At 48.8% G+C, this 19,189-nt stretch overlaps 1 protein-coding gene across 1 annotated transcript in view; it reads left to right on the top strand.

The window, feature by feature from the left end:
* Nucleotides 1–19,189, top strand: part of Dock5 (dedicator of cytokinesis 5) — a 111,185-nt gene that overhangs the window by 36,072 nt on the left and 55,924 nt on the right. The window contains exons 6-12 of the mRNA XM_013034398.1: nucleotides 6,740–6,888; nucleotides 8,258–8,393; nucleotides 8,918–9,075; nucleotides 9,777–9,858; nucleotides 11,782–11,911; nucleotides 14,053–14,125; nucleotides 16,672–16,814. Of these exons, the coding sequence (XP_012889852.1) occupies nucleotides 6,740–6,888; nucleotides 8,258–8,393; nucleotides 8,918–9,075; nucleotides 9,777–9,858; nucleotides 11,782–11,911; nucleotides 14,053–14,125; nucleotides 16,672–16,814 (871 nt within the window). The remainder of the gene's footprint in view (nucleotides 1–6,739; nucleotides 6,889–8,257; nucleotides 8,394–8,917; nucleotides 9,076–9,776; nucleotides 9,859–11,781; nucleotides 11,912–14,052; nucleotides 14,126–16,671; nucleotides 16,815–19,189) is intronic.

Below are 19,189 nucleotides of genomic sequence, written 5' to 3'. Positions count from 1 at the left end.
TGGGGGTTACTCTAGAAAGGAAAGCGAATTGTCTAGCTGGTTTGAACAGGTCTTAAGGAATCGTGTGCAGTCGCTATACCTTTATTTTTATAAGAGGAGGGACGTACCCACCCCAAAGAAAGGGGGACCTGCTTCCCAAAGGAGCAATAGGACAGTGGCGCCCCCTACCACCCATCTTAGCCCTTTCAACAACCGTCTGCATTATGATATTGCCTTATTACCTCGCCCCGTGGATGTTGGCCTCATGCTTTGGGGAGCAAGACCCTGGCCTAGAAATTAGGATGCTGTGTTGCGCAAGCAGACTCTCTCCTAACCTGCTCTGGGGTCTTAAGTAAGTCACTTGAAGACTAAGCCGTTGCTGCATTCGGCCCCTGTCCGCAAGGCCGAAGCTCCCTTGTGGACAGCACCGAGCTGTGAGGACAGGAAGACGGTGGCTTTGAACGGGCCCTGCAGGCAGACCGTCAAGGTCTCTGCAGAAGCCAGCTTGGGATTCTTGCCACCGTCTCGGCCTCCTTGGACGTCCTCCCTCTGGGCAGCCTTGGTCCGTGGCTTTCCTCTCACGCTGCCCAGAAGTTTCCAGCATGGCCTTGAGTGGACAGTCACAGGCTGTTCCGCCACCCACAGGGAGCCTTCTTGGCTTCGGTTCAAGTCCAGGAGGCCGGGCCCTTTCTCAGGCAGAGAGGATATTCATAGCAGTTTCTGGAGCGCTTTGCCTCCACTGCCGCTTCTCAATGGGAGCCGGTGGCGGGGTGTGTGCAGTGGTGAATCGGGAAGGGGTTAGTGGGGTCCCGGCTCACGTGCCAGGACTGTGGGCACCGGAAGCAGCCAGGCCAGCCGGTTCTTCATTCTAATTCCTTCCCTTACTGTGTATATATTTTTACATTCAGACAGAACAACAAACCTAATAATAGTGACGGAAAAGAAACAAACCAAAACAGAACGCACTTCGGGATGCTAGTAGTGGAGTCTGTAGTCTAAGGAAAGTCCTGGGATGGACCAAGTTTTATTTTTTCCAGGAAAAAAACCAATCAGGCCTGCCTCCCTGCAAGCCTGTAATTCAAATTGCTCAGGATGATAGATTTAATTTGTTTATTGTTATTCTAAAAGTGATGGACAGAAGTCAGGTAAAGAGTGCATTTCCTTTTGGGCATTGTCACCTCTTCTTTCTTTCCCACGTTCTCTCCCAGTTTTTCCTTCCCATCCCCACCCACAAGTTGTATAGTTCATTTTTAACATGGTGCCCAGTGGGGACCGTAGCTGCGTTTGTTTACCCTTTGTCCTTCCATTTCTGTGCCTCCCCTTTCACTCCCAAAGACATATAAAGAACAAACAAGACAGTAAGAAAACAAACAGCAACAAGAAAAAAAAAGTTCTTGTTTCCATTTCCTGGAGCTCATTGTGGTAAATATCGGTTTGTCTGAGCACAGGCACACGGGCTTTGCACCTCTGTCTTCCTTCCCTGAGAGCCTCACTCCTTCCAACTCACTGTGTGTGAATGCCGGCAGTCCTATATAACTTACCACGTGTCCCCTGCTCACTGGAGCCTCTTAAGTCCCATCTGAGAGTTGCAGGCCCCGCTTCTGAGTGGCTCTAGTGAGGCTGGCTGTGGCCCAGCAGGGACAGGGATGTGTCACGGGCAGTATTTGGGGTATTTGTCCAATCTTGATTTTTCTATCAAGTTATTTCAGGAGGCAAAAAAAAAAAAGGTCCTCCATTTAGAGTCTTCAAAAATCAGACTTGTTGAGGGAAGCCAAGCTCAGAGAGACAAACGCATGTATCTTCCCATGTATGGAAGCCAGACCTAAAATATAACTAGACACGGTAACTTATACAGGACTCTTGGCCTTCATACATAGTCAAACCAAAGGAGACACCAGTAGGGGAAGAACCTCACGGTGTAACAACACCCTTGAACATTTGTTTCGATAAACAGTAATGGAAATGTTCAAGGGTGTTGAACATTTCCATTACTGTTTATCGAAACAAATTCCATGAAACAGAAACATGGGTTATTTATGTTATTGTTGTTGACAGTAGTCGTGTTGTTTATGTTGTTTACCATGTTGTTTATTTTTTTCCTTTTTATGGGAGACAGAGGAAGGCACAGAAAGGGAGGGAGGAAGCGTGGATGAATGCATTCATGGTCCTCAGCAGACGCCAGGTGGAGAACGAACTACGCAATTTGTGGTAGGAGGGAAGTGCAGCAAAGCAAAGTGTGAGGGGTGACGTCGTCCATAAAGAAACGTTCTCATCACCTGACTTACTCCTCGGCACACCACCTTAATAATAACCATGACATTATATTTTAAAAGTATTTCATAACAAAATTATATTTTAAAGATGTCAGACCAGTGCAAGGCAGGCAGAACTTTTATGGGCGCAGAGAAGAGTTGGCTTAGGTAGCTTTCCCCCTTTGGGTGGGTAGGAAGTGAGGCCAGGTGGTCAGTGCCCCGGTCCCCAGGAGTGTGGCAGTTTGGTGGGAAAGCCCTGCGATTATTGCAAAGCTTCGTAGAGGGGAGGGAGGCACGAGCCCACGGGGAATGAGGCCTGCCACACACAGCGGATCACGAGATCGCCAGGCAGGGGTTCTTTTTAATACATGGAACGTCTTTGCCACAGGCTTGAGGGCGCTTGTTCTCGAGAATGATCTTAGTGCCAGGGCCTTGATTTCACAGGCAAGCTGTTCCCGGAACACCGCGCCAAAGCCACAGAGCAACTTTACGGTAGAATGGGAGAGAGAAGCCAAGCCCTCATGTCTGTCTCACTTTTCCTTCTGAATCATAAAATCTGTGTGTGAGAGGAATAGTAGAGGGCCGATCTTTTGGGGGAGGAGGAGCTGGAGGACCCCAGCGAAGGCACTGACTGTGCTGGACATTCTTAGGGCAAGGGAGCAGGAGACGCATGCTTCATGATACCCAGAGAATCAGCACCGTTGTCCCAATGGCCTCTGAATTTCTCTGGGTGACTTCTGTGTTCCTGTCGGTATAGAAGGCAGAGCGTTCTCTCTCTTTCTCTCCCTACCCCTACCCCTCCCTCCCTCCTTTCCCCCCTCTCTTTCTGCCCCCCTCTCTCCTATGGTCCTAGTCCTGGGGTTTTAACTCAGGGCGTGGACACTGACCCTGAGCGTCTTCTGCTCAAGGCTAGCTCTCTAGGACTTGAACCACAGCTCCACTTCTGGGTTTTTGTTTTGTTTTAGGTGTTTTTTTTTTTTTTTGTTTTTTTGGTGATTAATTGGAGATAAGAGACTCAGAGCCCAGCGCTAGTGGCCTATAATCTTAGCTGCTTAGGAGGCTGAGATCTAAGGATTGTAGTTTGAAGCCAGCCCAAGCAGAAAAGTCTCCAAGAGACTCTTATCTTTAACCACTCAAAAACCAGAGGTGAGACTCTTTAACCACTCAAAAACCAGAGGTGAGACTCTTTAACCACTCAAAAACCAGAGGTGAGACTCTTTAACCACTCAAAAACCAGAGGTGACACCTGAAGCTCAAACTGGTAGAGCGCTAGCCTTGAGCAAAAGAGCTCAGGGACAGGGCCCAGGCCCTGAGTTCAAGCCCCATGACCACCAACAACAACAACAAAAAAGAGTCTCACAGACTTGTCTGCCCAGACTGGCCTCAAACTATGATCCTTAGATCTAATCCTCCTGAGTAGCTAGGATCAGAGGTGTGAGCCACTGGTGCCTGGCAAAGCTGTTTTTCTTTTTTCTTATATCTTTGTTTTCATCTCCAAAAAAATCTGGAAAAAAAGAGAAGAAAACAAAAGAAAACCATCAGCACTAGGAATATATATATATATATATATATATGTATGTATGTATGTATAATTTAAATGATGCCTCAGATACCTGTGGGTAGAAAGTGGGAGAGAACCTGAGCAAATAAATGCAGGAATGCCTCCAGTGTCTGGTTGAAAAAACCCATCTAGGCTGTTGTATTTTGTGTAGTTGTTCCTCACACAATGAAAAACCCAAGTGTTTTCTGAAGCTGGAACTATCAAAGTGCGTTCCTGCTCTATGCCAGGATTGTGTTGCTTTTCGTGTAGAGGAGCAACGAAGAAGTTGTTTGGTGATGTGATAGTGGCCAGTGAGTGTGGAAAAGCCTAAGCTGATGGACATTAGAGAGAACAGAGGATAGGCTCTGCTGAGGGGAGGCGGGGCTGTGCAGGGTCCGGCTGGGGAAGGAGGGAGGATGTATTGGTCTGTTTGCTGCTGCTATAACAAAATGCCTAAGACTGGAGACTTCATAAGGAGAAGAGATTTGTGTTGCTCACAATTTTGAAGGCGGAAAGTTGAAGGTTAAGCAACTCTATCTGCTTGTTCTCTGTGGGGGCCTTCGTGGCTGTTATTTCATGATTCTGGCTTGTGACCACAGAATGTGTGAGAAGAAGAGATGGCAGAGTGAGGCAGAGCCCCTCCCGGCCCAGGCTTGCTCTGCCCGGAACCATGCTTGCTCCGAGAGCCCAGCAACACTGCCCCAAAGACCTAACTTCCTCCCCTGGGCTGGCCTCTTAAAGCTTCCGCCACGTCCCCACACTGCCACCCTGGATCCTTGGGGAGGGACCACACCCAATCCACAGCAGAAGGCCACAGGGAGAGAAGACTCAGGGGAGCTTGGCCTTCCTATGACCAGGGATTTCTAGATTTTTCTCCTCGGAGTAAATGGGAAAATTCTTTCTTTGGTCTGTTCCAGCCTGTCTGTTCATAATTACTTTGGCGCAGCAAGTCGGAGAAGAATAACTGTCTTCATTCTCCGTTGAGGGGAGAACTTGGCAAACGTGGCTGATACTGGTCATGCAGTTATGAAATTGCCAGAGATAATGTCTAATAGAATTGAGACTGAGAACTTGTGAACATAGATGCCAAACAAGGCAGCCCTGCATGGGGGTCTGGCCCTCGAGCCCCTCCCCTCCCAGAGGGAGAGAAGTCTTATCTTCATTAAAATTGGAAAGCATTAAAAAAGTCCTAACTATTACACAAATGGAGGTGGGGAGGGGAAGGAGGGGAAGAGAGAGAGAAAATGGAGGGAAGGGAAAGGAAGAAAAGGAAGAGAGGAGTGGAGGAAGGGAAGGGAGGGAGGGAGGGTCTCTTTTACTCGGTAGTTCTGCAGGACAAATCCTGTGTGATGTGGTGTGTGTGTGTGTGTGTGTGTGTGTGTGTGTGTGTGTGTGTGTGTGTGTGTGTGTGTGTGTGTGTGTGTACTGGGACTTAAACTGAAGGCCTGGGCACATTCTTTTTTACCTTTTTCACTCAAAGCCTGGCACTCTACCACAGCTCCATTTCTGGCCTTTTGGTGGTTAATTGGGGATAAGAGTCTCATGAACTTTCCTGCCTGGGAAAGATCTCCATCTCCTGGGTAGCTAGGATTATAGGTGTGAGCCACTGGTGCCCAGTAAGAAGACAGAATCTATAGGCTTGATTTCTTCTTTTTCCAATTTGAAAGACAACAAAGTAGACATATTTTATATTTTATATTGTAGTAAATGGAAAGGCAGAGGTTTTTATATTAGCTTATTAATGATTGTCTTTTTTTTCCAGTCCTGGGGCTTGAACTCAGGGCCTGAGTGCTGTCCCTGAGCTTTTGTTGTTGTTTATTTTTGTTTTGTTTTGTTTTGCTCAAGGCTAGCACTGTACCACTTGAGCCACGGCTCTACTTCTGGCTTCTTGGAAATTCCTTGCAAATAGGACTCATGGGCTTATCTGCCTGGGCTGGCTTCAAGTGTCAATCCTCACATCTCAGCCTCCTGAGTAGCTAGGATTATAGGCGTGAGCCACAGGACCCCGGCCTAATAATAACCTTTCGATGTCTCTTTTCCTTCTTTTCTAATGCTGAAAGCACATGAATGCAGGCAGCTCCGCAGTTGGACACAGGCTGGCCTTCTGCATTCTCAGCACCACAGTTTGTGGCGTACACTGAGGACAGAGATGGACGCTTCCCCGTTCCTCTGTGCACCCAGGAACTTTGAACTTCTGTTAGGATTTTTTTTTTCTTACCCTGCTGTTTCCCCCGCTGCTTCTCTTCTACGTTGATAGCTGAATCTTTGTTCACAAGTACCTTGTCTTGGCTGGCTTTGGCCTTCTTTCCAGTCCATTTTAGCTCTGAATCCATGTCCCTGAGATTACGGTACCACACCACTAGGGGCAGCCTTTGCGGCCATCAGCAACACCTGTGTGTGTTTGCATCCGTGCCGTTTTCCTAGCATTTCTGCTGTGTCTTCGCTGTAATGGAAGTGCCTTTTACTTCCCAACAAGGAAATAGTACTTGAGTCACATGTAGCGGGTAGGAAATAGCTGTACCTTTTTATTTAACATCTTTCAAAAGTGATAACACATTCTAGCCAGGTGTCCGTGGTTCACGCCTGTAATCCTAGCTAATCACTGAGATGTGAAGATCGCAACTCAAAGTACCAGCCTAGGAAGGAAAGTCCGTGAGACTCTTCAATTAACCAACAACAAGCCAGAGTAGAGGTTCAAGTGGTAGAGCACCATCTTTGCATGAGAAAGCTTAAAGGACAACACCTAAGCCCTGAATTCAAGCCCCAGGACCAATACACACGCATGCACAAACAAATAAGTTGCAGGAGTGTAATAAGGGGGTTGGGACAGTCATTGCTTTGAACCTAACACTAGAAATGCCAGCTTACCTAGTGACGTAGTGATTTAAGAGCACCACGAATGCAGAGAAAGACACTCCCACCATCTTACCTTTTTCTGCCCTACCTCTGCCTCATTTCCCCGTCTTAGAACAACAAGGTCACGCTCTTCCGCCAGCTGCAGCAGATGACGTACAGCCTGATTGAGTGGCGCTCCCAGATCCTCTCCGGGACACTGCCCAAGGATGAACTGGCCGAGCTGAAGAAGAAAGTCACCGCCAAAATCGATCATGGGAACAGGTAGATCAGGGCCGGACCCCGACTTGGTGACCAGAAAACATCCAACACCTTTTTGGCTAAGGATATGGTGCAGAATCAATGTTTAAAAAAAGAAACATTGTGAAAAATTTCACTTATCAGGCACCAGCAGCTCATGCATGTAATCCTAGCCACTCAGGAGGCTGAGGATCTTGGTTTGAGGCCAGCCCAGGCAAGAAAGTCTGTGAGACCCTTTCTTCCCAATTCACCAGCAAAAAGCCCACATGTAGAGCTGTGTTTCAAGTGACAGGACACCAGCCTTGAGTGAAAAAGCTAAGGGACGGTGTGGCCTAGGACCTGCACAAAAAATGAGATAATAATTAAAAACAATTTTAGAGCCAGCCATGGTAAACCAATCCTACCCTTCAACCCTGCCTCCTGCACATATACTCCATCTGTTTTCTGGGATCTCACCACAGGCAGAGAGATTTCCTGTAATCCCTGAGCCCCTAGCCCACACACGGCCACACATGTGGCCCCCCAGCCCAGAGAATGCCGCTCAGTTAGTTCACCCGCAATCTGCCTCTGAGCGGCTGGCACGGTCATCCATCGTGAGTCTGGGTGGCCTGTGGGTCTGGTGGGCATGGGAAAGAACCTTCCAGGTCCAGGGCGTAGATGGAAAGGCTGGAAGACAGGGAAGGAAGGAAAGGAGACATGTTTGCTTTCTTCCCAAAGACCTGCCCCCCCTTTTTTCCCCACGATTGCCTGTGTTCTTGCTTCTGCATCTCCCACTTTCAAGTTATGGGGGGCCTGGAATGCACGTGGAGTGCTTTTTCCACCCCACTCCCAATTCTTGGAACCAAGCAGTCTTTTGAACTCTTATATGCCCACTGGGCACAAGAGCCTTGGAAGGGAGCGTGCGTGTGCCAGGCATTGGGCTCCTTCTTGCTGTGTGGACATACAGCTATGGCTGAACGCACTGCTATAAGAAAACCTTGTACCACCAACGTTTATTGAGTGCTTCACTTGTTTGTGGTGTATCTTGGGTGGTTTGCGTGCATTAGCTCAATAAGTGCCCACAGGGACCTTGGAAGGGAGGACAGTTTTACATGGGAAAGAATCACAGGGTAGTAAGTATCCTAGCCAAGGTTCAAATCCTACTCTAACTGACTCGGGTCAGAACCCATGGAAAGTTCTGTGTGTACTGACTTGGAATATTCACACATGAATCTGGCTGACACCATCGCCATGTGTGTGTGAAGGTTTATTGTGTCTTGGAAAGGAGGGAAGAGATAGACGGACAAAAATCAGGGGGAGCTTCTTCCATTGAATTGCCAAATGGTTCCCCTTCCTTTCCGAGTCTCGGGGTGCTCTGGGCGGGAGACCCACTGGGCCCCTCTGCTCCCCGCAGAATGCTTGGGCTGGATCTGGTGGTGCGAGATGACAATGGAAACATCCTGGACCCGGATGAAACCAGCACCATCGCTCTCTTCAAAGCCCACGAAGTGGCCTCCAAACGGATCGAGGAGAAGATCCAAGAAGAAAAGGTACACGCCCTCCAGCGTGCACATCGTAGCACACCGGGAGCCAGTGTTCTGCTGCGACTCAGTAAAAGAAAGGGAAGTTTTGATGGAAGAGATAGAAACATCCAGAAAGTCATTCGTGTTCTCTTGGGCAAACATGGAACCAGGCAGCTAGACACTGATGTCTGTAACCCATCTCCCTGGGAGGAAGACAGCAGGGAGATCATGGTTTGAAGCCCGCTGGGCAAAAAGTTAGCAAGACCCCATCTGGATTGACAAGCCGGGCAGGGTGGTTCTTTTTTTGGGGGGGGGGTTGGTTGTGGGGCTTAAACTCTGGGCATGGGCTCAGTCCCCTGAGCTCTTCAGCTCAAGACAAGCGCTCTACTTGAGCCACTTCTGATTTTCTAGTGGTTTATTGGAGATGAGAGTCTCATGGACTTCCCTCCCATCGCTGCCTTCAATCTGCTATCCTCAGATCCCAGCGTCCAGGGTACCTGGGATTGCAGGCATGAGCCATCAGTGTCTGACTTCTCTTTCTGTCCATCCAGTCCATCCTGCAGAGCCTGGGCCTGCGGGGCCAGGCCAACTTCAGCACGGTCCACACCTACGGCCTGTATGTGAACTTCAAGAACTTCGTGTGCAACATCGGAGAGGATGCCGAGCTACTCATGGCCCTCTACGACCCAGACCGGTCCACCTTCATCAGGTAGCCCAGGCCATGACAGCAGCCTCCACCTGCCTCGGCCTCCGCCCTGGCCAGGCTGAGCGGGGGAGACGGAGAAGAGCAGTCACAGGGAACGTCCTCTGGGCTCTGTGGCTTTTTCTGTGACCAGTGAAACCAAGCAGCCGGCGTTGGTGGTGTACCTCCTGGAAGTTGAGGGTCACGCACGTGACAGGCAGATGAGGATAAAGACTTCTCAAGGGGTAGGGGTGTGGCTCACGTGGGACCCAGAGTTGCTGGGCAGTGACACTAGCTTGTGTGACACTGCACGGGTGTGTGAGCGCCATGATGCATGCCCCAGAGTTAGACTGAGTTGTCCCCAGTGGCCTTAGATTCTGATGACAAGCGCAGGTTGTTTGTCCTGGGAGCTGATGCCCCATACCCCTAAGGAGGCGTGCAGAGTTGTCACTGATACGTCATGCGTTCCTCCAGAGACGTGTGCGCGGGGCAGCGTGGATCCGAATGGCGGTTAGAAATTCTCCATTCAGCAGAGCTGAGGCTTCTGTGCAGAGCACATGAGCTGGCAAGCCTGCAGATAGTCCAATCTTGTGAAACTCGCCACGCTGGTGGCCTCTGTGTCTGGGACCTGGGGCCTCACCCGGCCCCCCTCACACCTACCTGTGTGCTCTCTCTGCCCCTTCTTTCTGAGAGTGGCTCATGGAAGACTGTTCTCTTTTCTTCACCAGTGAGAACTATCTGATTCGCTGGGGCAGTAATGGCATGCCCAAAGAGATCGAGAAGCTCAATAACCTCCAGGCGGTGTTCACAGTAAGTCCCTCTCACGGTCCCTCTGGTGGTTTTGTTAGTTTGGGAAGGGCGTGGGAATCACCTTGGCGGTCATTTTGTGCAACAGGTATTTGCAGAGCGCCTGTTAGATGCTGGGCACTAATTAATGGGCAGCCCTGAACGCATCAGGAAAATAACTGAATGTGCCTTCTAGAGTCAGGGTAGGAGACAGATCATGAATGGTGAGGAGATAAGTGGAGGATTTATGCCGTGGAAGGCGCTGGGTGCCAGTGGCTCACACCTGTCATCCTAGCTACTCAGGAGGCTGAGATCTAAGGGTCACGGTTCAAAGCCAGCCTGGGCAGGAAAGTCTGTGAGACTGTTTATCTCTAGTTAACCACCAGAAAACCAGAAGTGGCACTGTGGCTCAAGTGGTGGAGCACTTGCCTTGAGCTGAAGAGCTGAGGGATAGCGCCCAGGCCCAGAGTTCAAGTCTCATAACCAACTAAAAAAAAAAGAAAGCAAGAAAGGCTGGGGATGTGGCTCAAGCGGTAGCATGCCTACCTAGTAACCATTAAGGCCCTGAGTTCAAACCCTACTGCAATCATTTAAAAACCAAAACTACAGTTTCATTTATAAATGTCTACGTATTATTTAGTAATAACGGTGCACTACTGTTTACATACCATGCTGCCTGGAGCCCTTACTTCTCCATTATCAGAAACTGCAGATAAGAGTACAAAGTCAGCCTGGAGGTGGTTATTATTATTATTGTTAATTATTATTAACCTCGAAAGACCAGTTTTCTTTTTTTTGAACTTTTTTATTGTGATATACACATGATGTACAGCGGGGTTGCAGTGATGTAAGTCTGGTAAGGGTACATTTCTTTTTGGACAGTGACACCCTTCCCGCGCGCTCTCCCGGTTTTCCCTCCCATCCCTCCCCACAAGTTGTGTAGTTCATGTTCCCCATGGTGCCAGTGCGCCCCACGGCTGCCTTTGTTCACCCTTCGTCCTGTGCAAGGTGGTTATCACAGGCTGCTCTTCCTGTCTGAGTGACTTAACTTAATTACAGAGAATAGACCAGGCGTGCGAATTTGAAAAGTGACGTTTGATGGGGAAGGGAACCTGGGCTGCCGCTTCATGAGAGGAGTGTGAGATGTCTTTAAATGACTTCTGACATTAAGTGGAGGAGCGAGGGGAGCCGTCCTGGCCTTTCTCACTCATCTTTACAAATACAAAAAAGACAGAGCTTTCTGCTTCACATCCACACACGAGAGGCTCCGTGGATCCTGCTCGAAAAGCCGATGAATGACCACAACCCAGACCTCCCTGGCCTCCAGGAGGCTTGTGTGAATGCCCAAACTTAGTGTTATGTAAGTCTTCAAGTCTTTTGCTGCTGAGATGTGTCCTGGATGGATACAAGGCAGTAACAACGAATGGCTTGACTTTTGTTGTTTTTGTTGTTACTGATGGCAGTACTGGAGCTTGAACTCCGGGCCTGACACTTGCTAGATGGGCGCTCCTGCTGCTGAGCCATGTCTCCAGTCCTCATTTTTGCTGCGTGCTTTTGAGAACAGGAGTTTCATTTCCTGCCCACCTTCAGGGCTCCTTTAGGCGTCCCATTTTAGCTAAGATAATTGAGAGTGAGTTCTGAGAACACTTCTGCGCCAGCTGGCCTCAAATTGTGATCCACTGAATCTAGCCTCCCAACCTGCTACACTTGATGTTGAATTCTTGCAGAAACTTGCCGTAGGAGCAGGGGAAGAAGAAGAAGAGGGCACTTCTTTCCTGTAAATACTTAGTCGAGTTCTTGGATGTGTCCTGATGGCCGTTGGCTGGGACTGGGGAAGGGCAGTGTAGGGGGGAAGGCAGCTGGCACAGGGTGCTCTGAGCAGGATTCCTTGCTGGGGAAAACGACATGGGGGACAGGGTGACATGGGCTCCCTCTCTTCCACCCCAGGACCTCAGCAGCACGGACCTCATCCGGCCTCGCATCAGCCTCGTGTGCCAGATTGTCCGCGTGGGCCGTATGGAGCTGAAGGAGGGCAAGAAGCACACCTGCGGCCTGCGGAGGCCTTTTGGAGTAGCAGGTACGGGGGCAGCCCGGGCTGGTGCGGGCCGGCGCAGCCCGTAGTCTGGCAACTCCCGCCAAGTTCACATACGGGACTATGGTGCGTTCTAGCAATCCAGATGAGGACACAGAGCCAGGAGAACGTGGAGCAGGTGTGACTCGTGCTCACGTGTGCGTTCTTCACAGTAGCCAAGAGGCACAGACAACCCAAATGTCCCTCAGCAGATGAGTAAATACACCATGGTACAGCCAGAGAACCGTGTATTATATGGCCTTCAAAAAGAAGAGAGGGGCTGGGAATGCAGCCCCCTTCATGCATGAAGCCTTGGGTTCTACTCCTCAGTACTATATAAACAGAGAAAGCTGGAAGTGGTGCTCAAGGATAGCCTTGAGTAAAAGAAGCTTGGGGACAGTGCCCAGGGCCTGAGTTCAAGTCTCCAGAAGAGGGGGGAGAGGGGAGGGCAGGGAGTTGGTGCCGGTGACTCACACCTGAAAATAGTCGCAGTATTTTGTCATTTACTTAGGGATCCCTCGTGGCTGTGACACCCGCCCCCTGCCCACCCGTCCCCTGCCCATCCTCTGCCCATCTGCCCCAGGCCCCTCTGTGGCTCATCTCCATCCCTTGTGGCCTGTCTGCATTCCGTGGGGGAGGGGTGCTCTTCCATCCCTTTCTTTTTCCATCCCTTTCTTTCCTCTCTGAGCCAGCTGCCAGGAAGTGAGGGAAGTGGTCATTAGTGTGTGTTTTATGGCCGGCCTGTAATGTATTAACCTGTAGCTCCCATTTACTAATTCTCTGGGAAGAGATTGATTTTATTCTATAAAAGGAACGCACTCAAGGTCATTACCATTCAATACAGGCAAAGGAGATTCAGAGCATTAAGTTTGAGGCTTTTGATGTTCTGTTTCTGTGTGTGTGTGTGTGTGTAAATGTGTACGTGTGAGTGAATGTGTACGTATGAGTGAGTGTGTATGAGAAAGAGAGAGATTTGGGTCTGTGCTTACAATTGGATTCATTCCCTGACTTTACCACTTAAAACGCATGACTCACAGGCCAGGTGCCAGTGGCTCACGCCTGTAATCCTAGCTACTCAGGAGTCTGAGATCTGAGGATCACAGTTCAAAGCCAGCCCAGACAGAAAAGCCTGTCAGACTTTTATCTCCAATTAGCCACCAAAAAAGCCAAAAGGGGAACTGTGGCTCAAGTGTAAAAAGCTCAGGGGCAGCGCCCAGGTGTTGTGTTCAAGCATTAAAAAACAAAACAAAAACAAAAAACTTACTACTCAGAACAAGTAACTGAACAAGTTACTTAACTTTTCAGTTCTCTAGCTTCGTCATCTCTAAGTAGGACTAGTAGTATCAGTATACAGATAATCCCTGCACTGGGGGTGGGGTGGGGGGAATCACTGGATGGGTTTCATGACATTCCTGGGCAGGTCTGTGTATAAACCAGGTGAGAAGATCTCAAATGAAGTTTCTGGATGACCATCACAGGCCCCGAATTCCTCTTCAGGTCTTTCATTCTTCCAACAGTCCTGCCCCCCCCCAAAAAAAAACCCACCCAGTGTTACCTGTGGTTTTGCATATTAAAAGGCAATTTCTTCTTGTAGGCTCAGTGATGCCCCTGGGGCTGGTCGCTCAAAGCTGGGGTAGGGAGATGGCAGGCTCGGCCTGCCCGCCTGGTAGGGAGGCGCTGTCTCAAACACACTGACACCCACGGGGAGCCGTGGCTGGATTCTTATTTCTCCAGAATTTAACATTTATCCTTGCAGACTTGGTATTTATTTATCTCGTGGGAGCTGCACCCCAGCCCCTGTGCTGGCTCAGGACCCGATCTGCTGCTTGAGCTGGGCTCTCCTGTTCTGAGGCAGGAGGAGCTCTTTAGCTTGGCTGGGGCTGACCAGGTGGCCATCCTTGTCTCTTGTCTCCTGAGTAGCTGGATTACAGGCCTGCGCCACCACCCCTGGCTTCTTGTAGAATCTGTAAGGAGCTGGTGGGCCGGCAGGGTTGGTCTGAGGCCATCTTGGCCCCTTCCTCCCAGGCCAGGCCGGGCACGCTGGGGAATGCAGCAGGCCCCAGGGCTGCGGCCCTGCCTCCCCATGGCCACCTAGCTCGTGGGCAGTGCAGCTGTGGGTGTCTCTCATGAACTTCCCCTCCCTCTAGTGATGGACGTGACCGACATCGTGCGCGGGAAGGTGGACGATGAGGAGAAGCAGCACTTCATCCCCTTCCAGCAGTGAGTTCCCCGGGGAAACTGAGGCCTGATTACCTGTGGGTGTGGTGGGGGAGTTGAACGCTGAACCAGATGCTAGCAGGCCTTTCCCACCTCGGAGGCTGGATACTTGTCAGCCAAGAGCTGTACAGAGACTCCTTCCGAAGTGCTCGGTGCTGGACCCAGCTGAAGACAGAACTAGCGCGACTTCTGCTTCTCCAGACTCACTGAAGGGTGTGAAGGATGGGGCCGGCGTGCGCATGCGCCAGGAACCAGTGCTGGCGTGCACATGCGCCTGGAACCAGTGCTGGCATGCGCATGCGCATGCGCCTGGACCCCAACGAGGGCGCCTCTGAACCTGCGCATGCACACACACACACACACACACACACACACAACATAGTTATATTTATGTACATATGTAACTCATAGCCATCAATTCTGCCTCTATTATGTGTACATATATAGCATATATAGTATATTTTATATTTATATATATAAGCATTCTATATACACATACACACACACACAATCTTTGCTGATGTCAATCATTTGTATATGTACTTGTTATTATAGATGTAGCTGCACAGGGCAGCCCTGATGGCTAATAATTGCTGTTTAAATTTACATCCCTATTTGTTCTTGCCTTCATGGTAGGTTTCCACCCCTCACTCCCCACCTCCCATATCTGGCCCATAGTCAGCTGTACATCCCTGGGGGCTCATACCGTGCTGGCAGATGTGTGTCCTGTCTGGGAGGAGCCAGCCCGGGCTGCTCTCTCTGTAGCCACTGTGGGGTTTTCACGTTGCTGGATGCAGCCTGGCATTTTAGCATGCATGTTCCTAGTCCACTGTCGTGGTTTCTGCTCAGAGAGTGTGGATCCTTCTATATCCTTCTCATCCATCTAAGGAGTGGCATTTGGGGAAAATGACTCAGGCCCAGCACCCTATTGCATATCTCTTCTGGTCAGGTCATGCCAGGAAAGCTGGCCTGGTTGGCAGAGAAGCCCACATCCATGGCCCTGTACTAGGCGGGCATGCATTACTGAGGGTGCCCACAGGCCCGGGGCTGTGCTTGGTTCTCTGACCCTTGCGCCATACACCAGCCTGGTGTGGTCAGCGCCTCCAGTCCCCTTGCCTGTGCCTGCCCTCGGGTCCCAGCTGTGCGCCTGGCCTGGGAATCTGGACATCCTCCCAGGTCAACTGATGGTCTGAGGAGGGCCTGAGAAGTAATGGGATCCCAGTCTGTCTAAGGGGAAACTGAGGCCCTGAGGCAGATTCCTGCAGAGCAAGCCATGAAGTAGAGGCGGGAATTGGTCACGCCATCTAACGCCCTTCAGTTCATGTGGCCACCTTGGATGGCACTTGGAACCTTGCTGCTGCCTGTAGTTAAACAGGAGACAGACGCCCATCAGTTCTCTTTCTTCTTGGAGTTTTCATTTTCTTTCCTTCTTTTTTCTTTTTTGCCTCATTTCCAAGGTGAATTTAGCGTTTATGATAGAAAAATCAAGGACAAAAATCAGAACTATCTGCTTATCTATCCATATCTCTATTTCTACCTGTCTATATCCATCCATCTCTCTCTCTGTGTCTCTCTCTGTGTCTCTGTCTCTGTCTCTCTGTCTCTCTCTCTCTCCAGGGCACTAAGATTTAAAATCAGTCACCTTCGCTAGGCACATCCTCTACCTCAGACCTCCAGCCCCTGCACATAGGATCTCACTTCTCCCTCCTTGAGGCTAACCACTACCCTACCTCTGCCTCCCTCCTTGATTACAGTAGGGAAGAGCACCACCACACGCAGCATATATGTTGCTGTGAGGTCTTGCTCACCATTTGCTGGGCTGATCTTAACCTACACAGCCCTCCCTAGTAGCTGGGATTACAGGTATGAGCCCTCATGCCCCATGCAGTTTATTTTAATGATGCTAATTGGCATTATTTTCTAATATTGGGCAACACCAAATTCCATAAAATAATAAGTGTTCCAATGAGCCAAGCAAAAAAAAAAGGCTGGTATATATAGATAGAAAAAAGGCTGAAAATGGTGTGTCTGGGGGGTGGGGGGAGGGGGGAGGGGCGGGGAACACTGGAACAGGGAGGGAGGAAAGCAGGGAAGTAAACAAGCAGATTAGTCATTCTGAAGTTTCTTTCCTTGTCAGGCTAGGACAGAAAGAACAATTGGAAAGTAACTGGGTAATTTCTAGTTCCTTCAGTAGGTTCTTTTTCAGGAAGAGTTAAGGCCGAGGAAACTTCATGATCATGCCAACCCAAACTGACCTCTTTGGAAAATTTGGGTTTCTCTCTCCTGATTTCTGGGAGGGTCAGATACTCAGTTTGGTTTGAACTTGGTGAGCTTGCCGCTTGGAACCTTAGCATGAGTGACTCCATCTTGGTTTGTAGCCTGGGGTCCCGGGGCCCAGTGCAGGTGCCCTGAGGTCTGTGACGATACAGAAAACACTCTGGTTAGACTGAATCTGTACTTCCCGGTTCTCTCCAGAGCCACCGGCTGTGGGGTTGTGCCGCAGACACATCCGGCCGCACCTCCCGCTCACCTCTCTCCCTCTTCCCCAGGATTGCCATGGAAACCTACATCCGGCAGAGGCAGCTCATCATGTCACCCCTGATGACGTCCAGCGTCATCGGCGAGAACGAGCCCCTCACCTCCGTCCTGAATAAAGTGATAGCGGCCAAGGAGGTCAATCATAAGGGACAAGGTACAGAAGTGGTACGGGCTGGGTAGGGAGGTGACCAAGGAGCCACTTAGCTGAGAGGGACTGGTGTGGGACAGAGCCTCTCCTCCCTCTCCCTCTCTCTCTCCCTCTTTCTCTCTCTCCCTCTCTCTGTCTCTCTCTCCCTCTCTCTCCCTTACCCCTTTCCCCTCTTTCTCTCTCTCTCTGCTCCACTCTCTGTTTCTCTCTCTCCCTCACTCTCTCTGTCCCTCTCTCTGTCTCTCTGTCCCTCTCTCTAGATCACAGTCCAAGGTGGACGGCCTGTGAACACAGTGTTTATCTTATGAGTCATTTCTTCTTCTCTACGCACCCAGAGTTGACAGTAAATGCAAAGGCAAGGAGGTTCAGAGGCGATCCTGTGCTGCCAGTGGAATCCATTTACCCATTCTGTTTTCTAAAATGGAGAATTTGTGATCAGGAACCAATGGTCTACCTCACCAAGCTCTGCTCCTTGTTTTTCTGTCTCCTTGTCATATTGTGGTGACAGTTCAACAAAGAGCAAATCTGCTCTAGAAATGTGTGTTAAATCCAAACAGCAGAGGAAAACAGTTGAAACTTTAGAATTCAAACACCAGATTTTTTGAAGACTGAGTCACTTTTTCTTCCCTGGCCTGTGACTGTCTTTGGAATTAGAGACAATTGGAAAATACATTATTTTCTGCATATTTAGTTTCTCATGTGTTCACAGTTATTCTCAATAAGAAAGTTACATAAGCAATAAATTACCTGAAGACAAAGAACTAAATTTATTTGTTTCTTCTGGGTTTTTTTTTAGCTCTTAACCTAAGAATACAATTTTAATTAGAGTAGAAAAGACCTTTGCTAGATTGCTGTTCACATCTTTGCTAGATTGCTGTTTTATAGTTTTGTTTTAAAACACAAAACTGAGAGCAGTTGTTATTTCTTTCCTTGCTTTTGAACAAAACAAACTCTTTTCAAATGTCTTTATGCTCAAATATTTTTTATGACTGCATAATATTCTATTGCCCAGACTTATCTGAAAAATAAAATCAAAATGCATTTAGTATAAAGGTCTTATTTAGCTATACTTTCTCTGGTAGGACTGCAGAGTTCTTTATTCCATTAAATAGAATAATTGTTCTGGTGGGCAGAGCAGAGAACTTAGTATTTATAGACAGAAAAAGGCTAAAAAAAAAAAGACACATCAAACAAAGAAGGATTTTTTAAGGACAAAGAGAAGATAAGTAATTCCTCAATATCTGGTTACTTCTGGTTACTTTTTTGGTAAGGATTAACACAGAGGGAACTTCATTGTCTTATGGATTCAACTGGCCTGTGTAGGAAATTTGCCGTTTTTCTTTCTCTCCTGATTTCTTAGAAGTCAAATACACATTTTGGTGTTGTGGAACTTTTTCCTTCCGTGACTCTAGCTTGATTTTTAAGCCTGGATTCTTGGGGGCATTGTACAGGAAGCGTAGTCCAAACAGATGGCCCCGGGTCATTTTTACTTAACAGATTTAAGAAAATTAAATCCCTTGGGTAACTCGTAAGTGGCTTTTCTATCTTGTCCTCATTGTTCATTACTACAACTAGCCTATGCCAAAGGCTTGTTTCATTTGGGCAGCTCCTTCCCCCAGAAAACACCCTGAAGTAGGATTTGGGGGTGCAGTGAAGAGAACAAGCTTAAACCAGACACACCGGGGTTGCCAGTTGTCCTGATGTGCTTTAACCCACCATGGTTCCCGTTACCGTTGTGGGGGTTCACTGCCCTCTTACCTGCCTTTGCCAGCTAGTATTTAGCAATCTGCACCCGAACCAGTATGGCCGTGCACATCTGCAATCCCAGCTCCATGGAAGGCACAGCAAGGAAGATCAAAGTCTAAGGCCTGAGCAAAAAATGTGAGACTATCAAATAAAAATAACTAAGGCCCAAAGGGCTGGAGGCGTAGCTCAATGAGTAGATTGCCCGGGGAATAAGCACAAGGCCCTGAGTTCAAACCCAAGGATAGCTGAAAACAAGGAAAATCTGCAACTCCTGGGAAGATGGAAAGTAGATTTCCACTTGGATTTTAATAAGCAGATAATTCAATAAATTATCTAGCCTGCATATCAATAAGCATGGATTCCCTGACTTTTCCTATCTCCGATGTTATAAGCCCTTTACATAATCGTTCTTATTTAGGACACATTTTCTCCAAGTTTTTTCTAAATATTTATTAAGCTATATTACTTGTCCCTGTGAATTGTATATTCCTGTCCCACTTATTTGTCATGATTTTAATTTTCTTTTTTTTTTTTTTTTTGGTCCGGTTGTGGGGCCTGAACTCTGGGCCTGGGCGCTGTCCCTCAGCTCTTCAGCTCAAGGCTAGCACTCTACCACTTGAGCCACAGCGCCACTT

The sequence above is a fragment of the Dipodomys ordii genome, unplaced genomic scaffold, assembly GCF_000151885.1.
Source record: "Dipodomys ordii isolate 6190 unplaced genomic scaffold, Dord_2.0 Scaffold189, whole genome shotgun sequence".
In the NCBI taxonomy this organism is placed as follows: domain Eukaryota; kingdom Metazoa; phylum Chordata; class Mammalia; order Rodentia; family Heteromyidae; genus Dipodomys; species Dipodomys ordii.
Note: the sequence above shows the minus strand (reverse complement) of the source record. Positions and strands in the feature narration are given on the sequence as shown.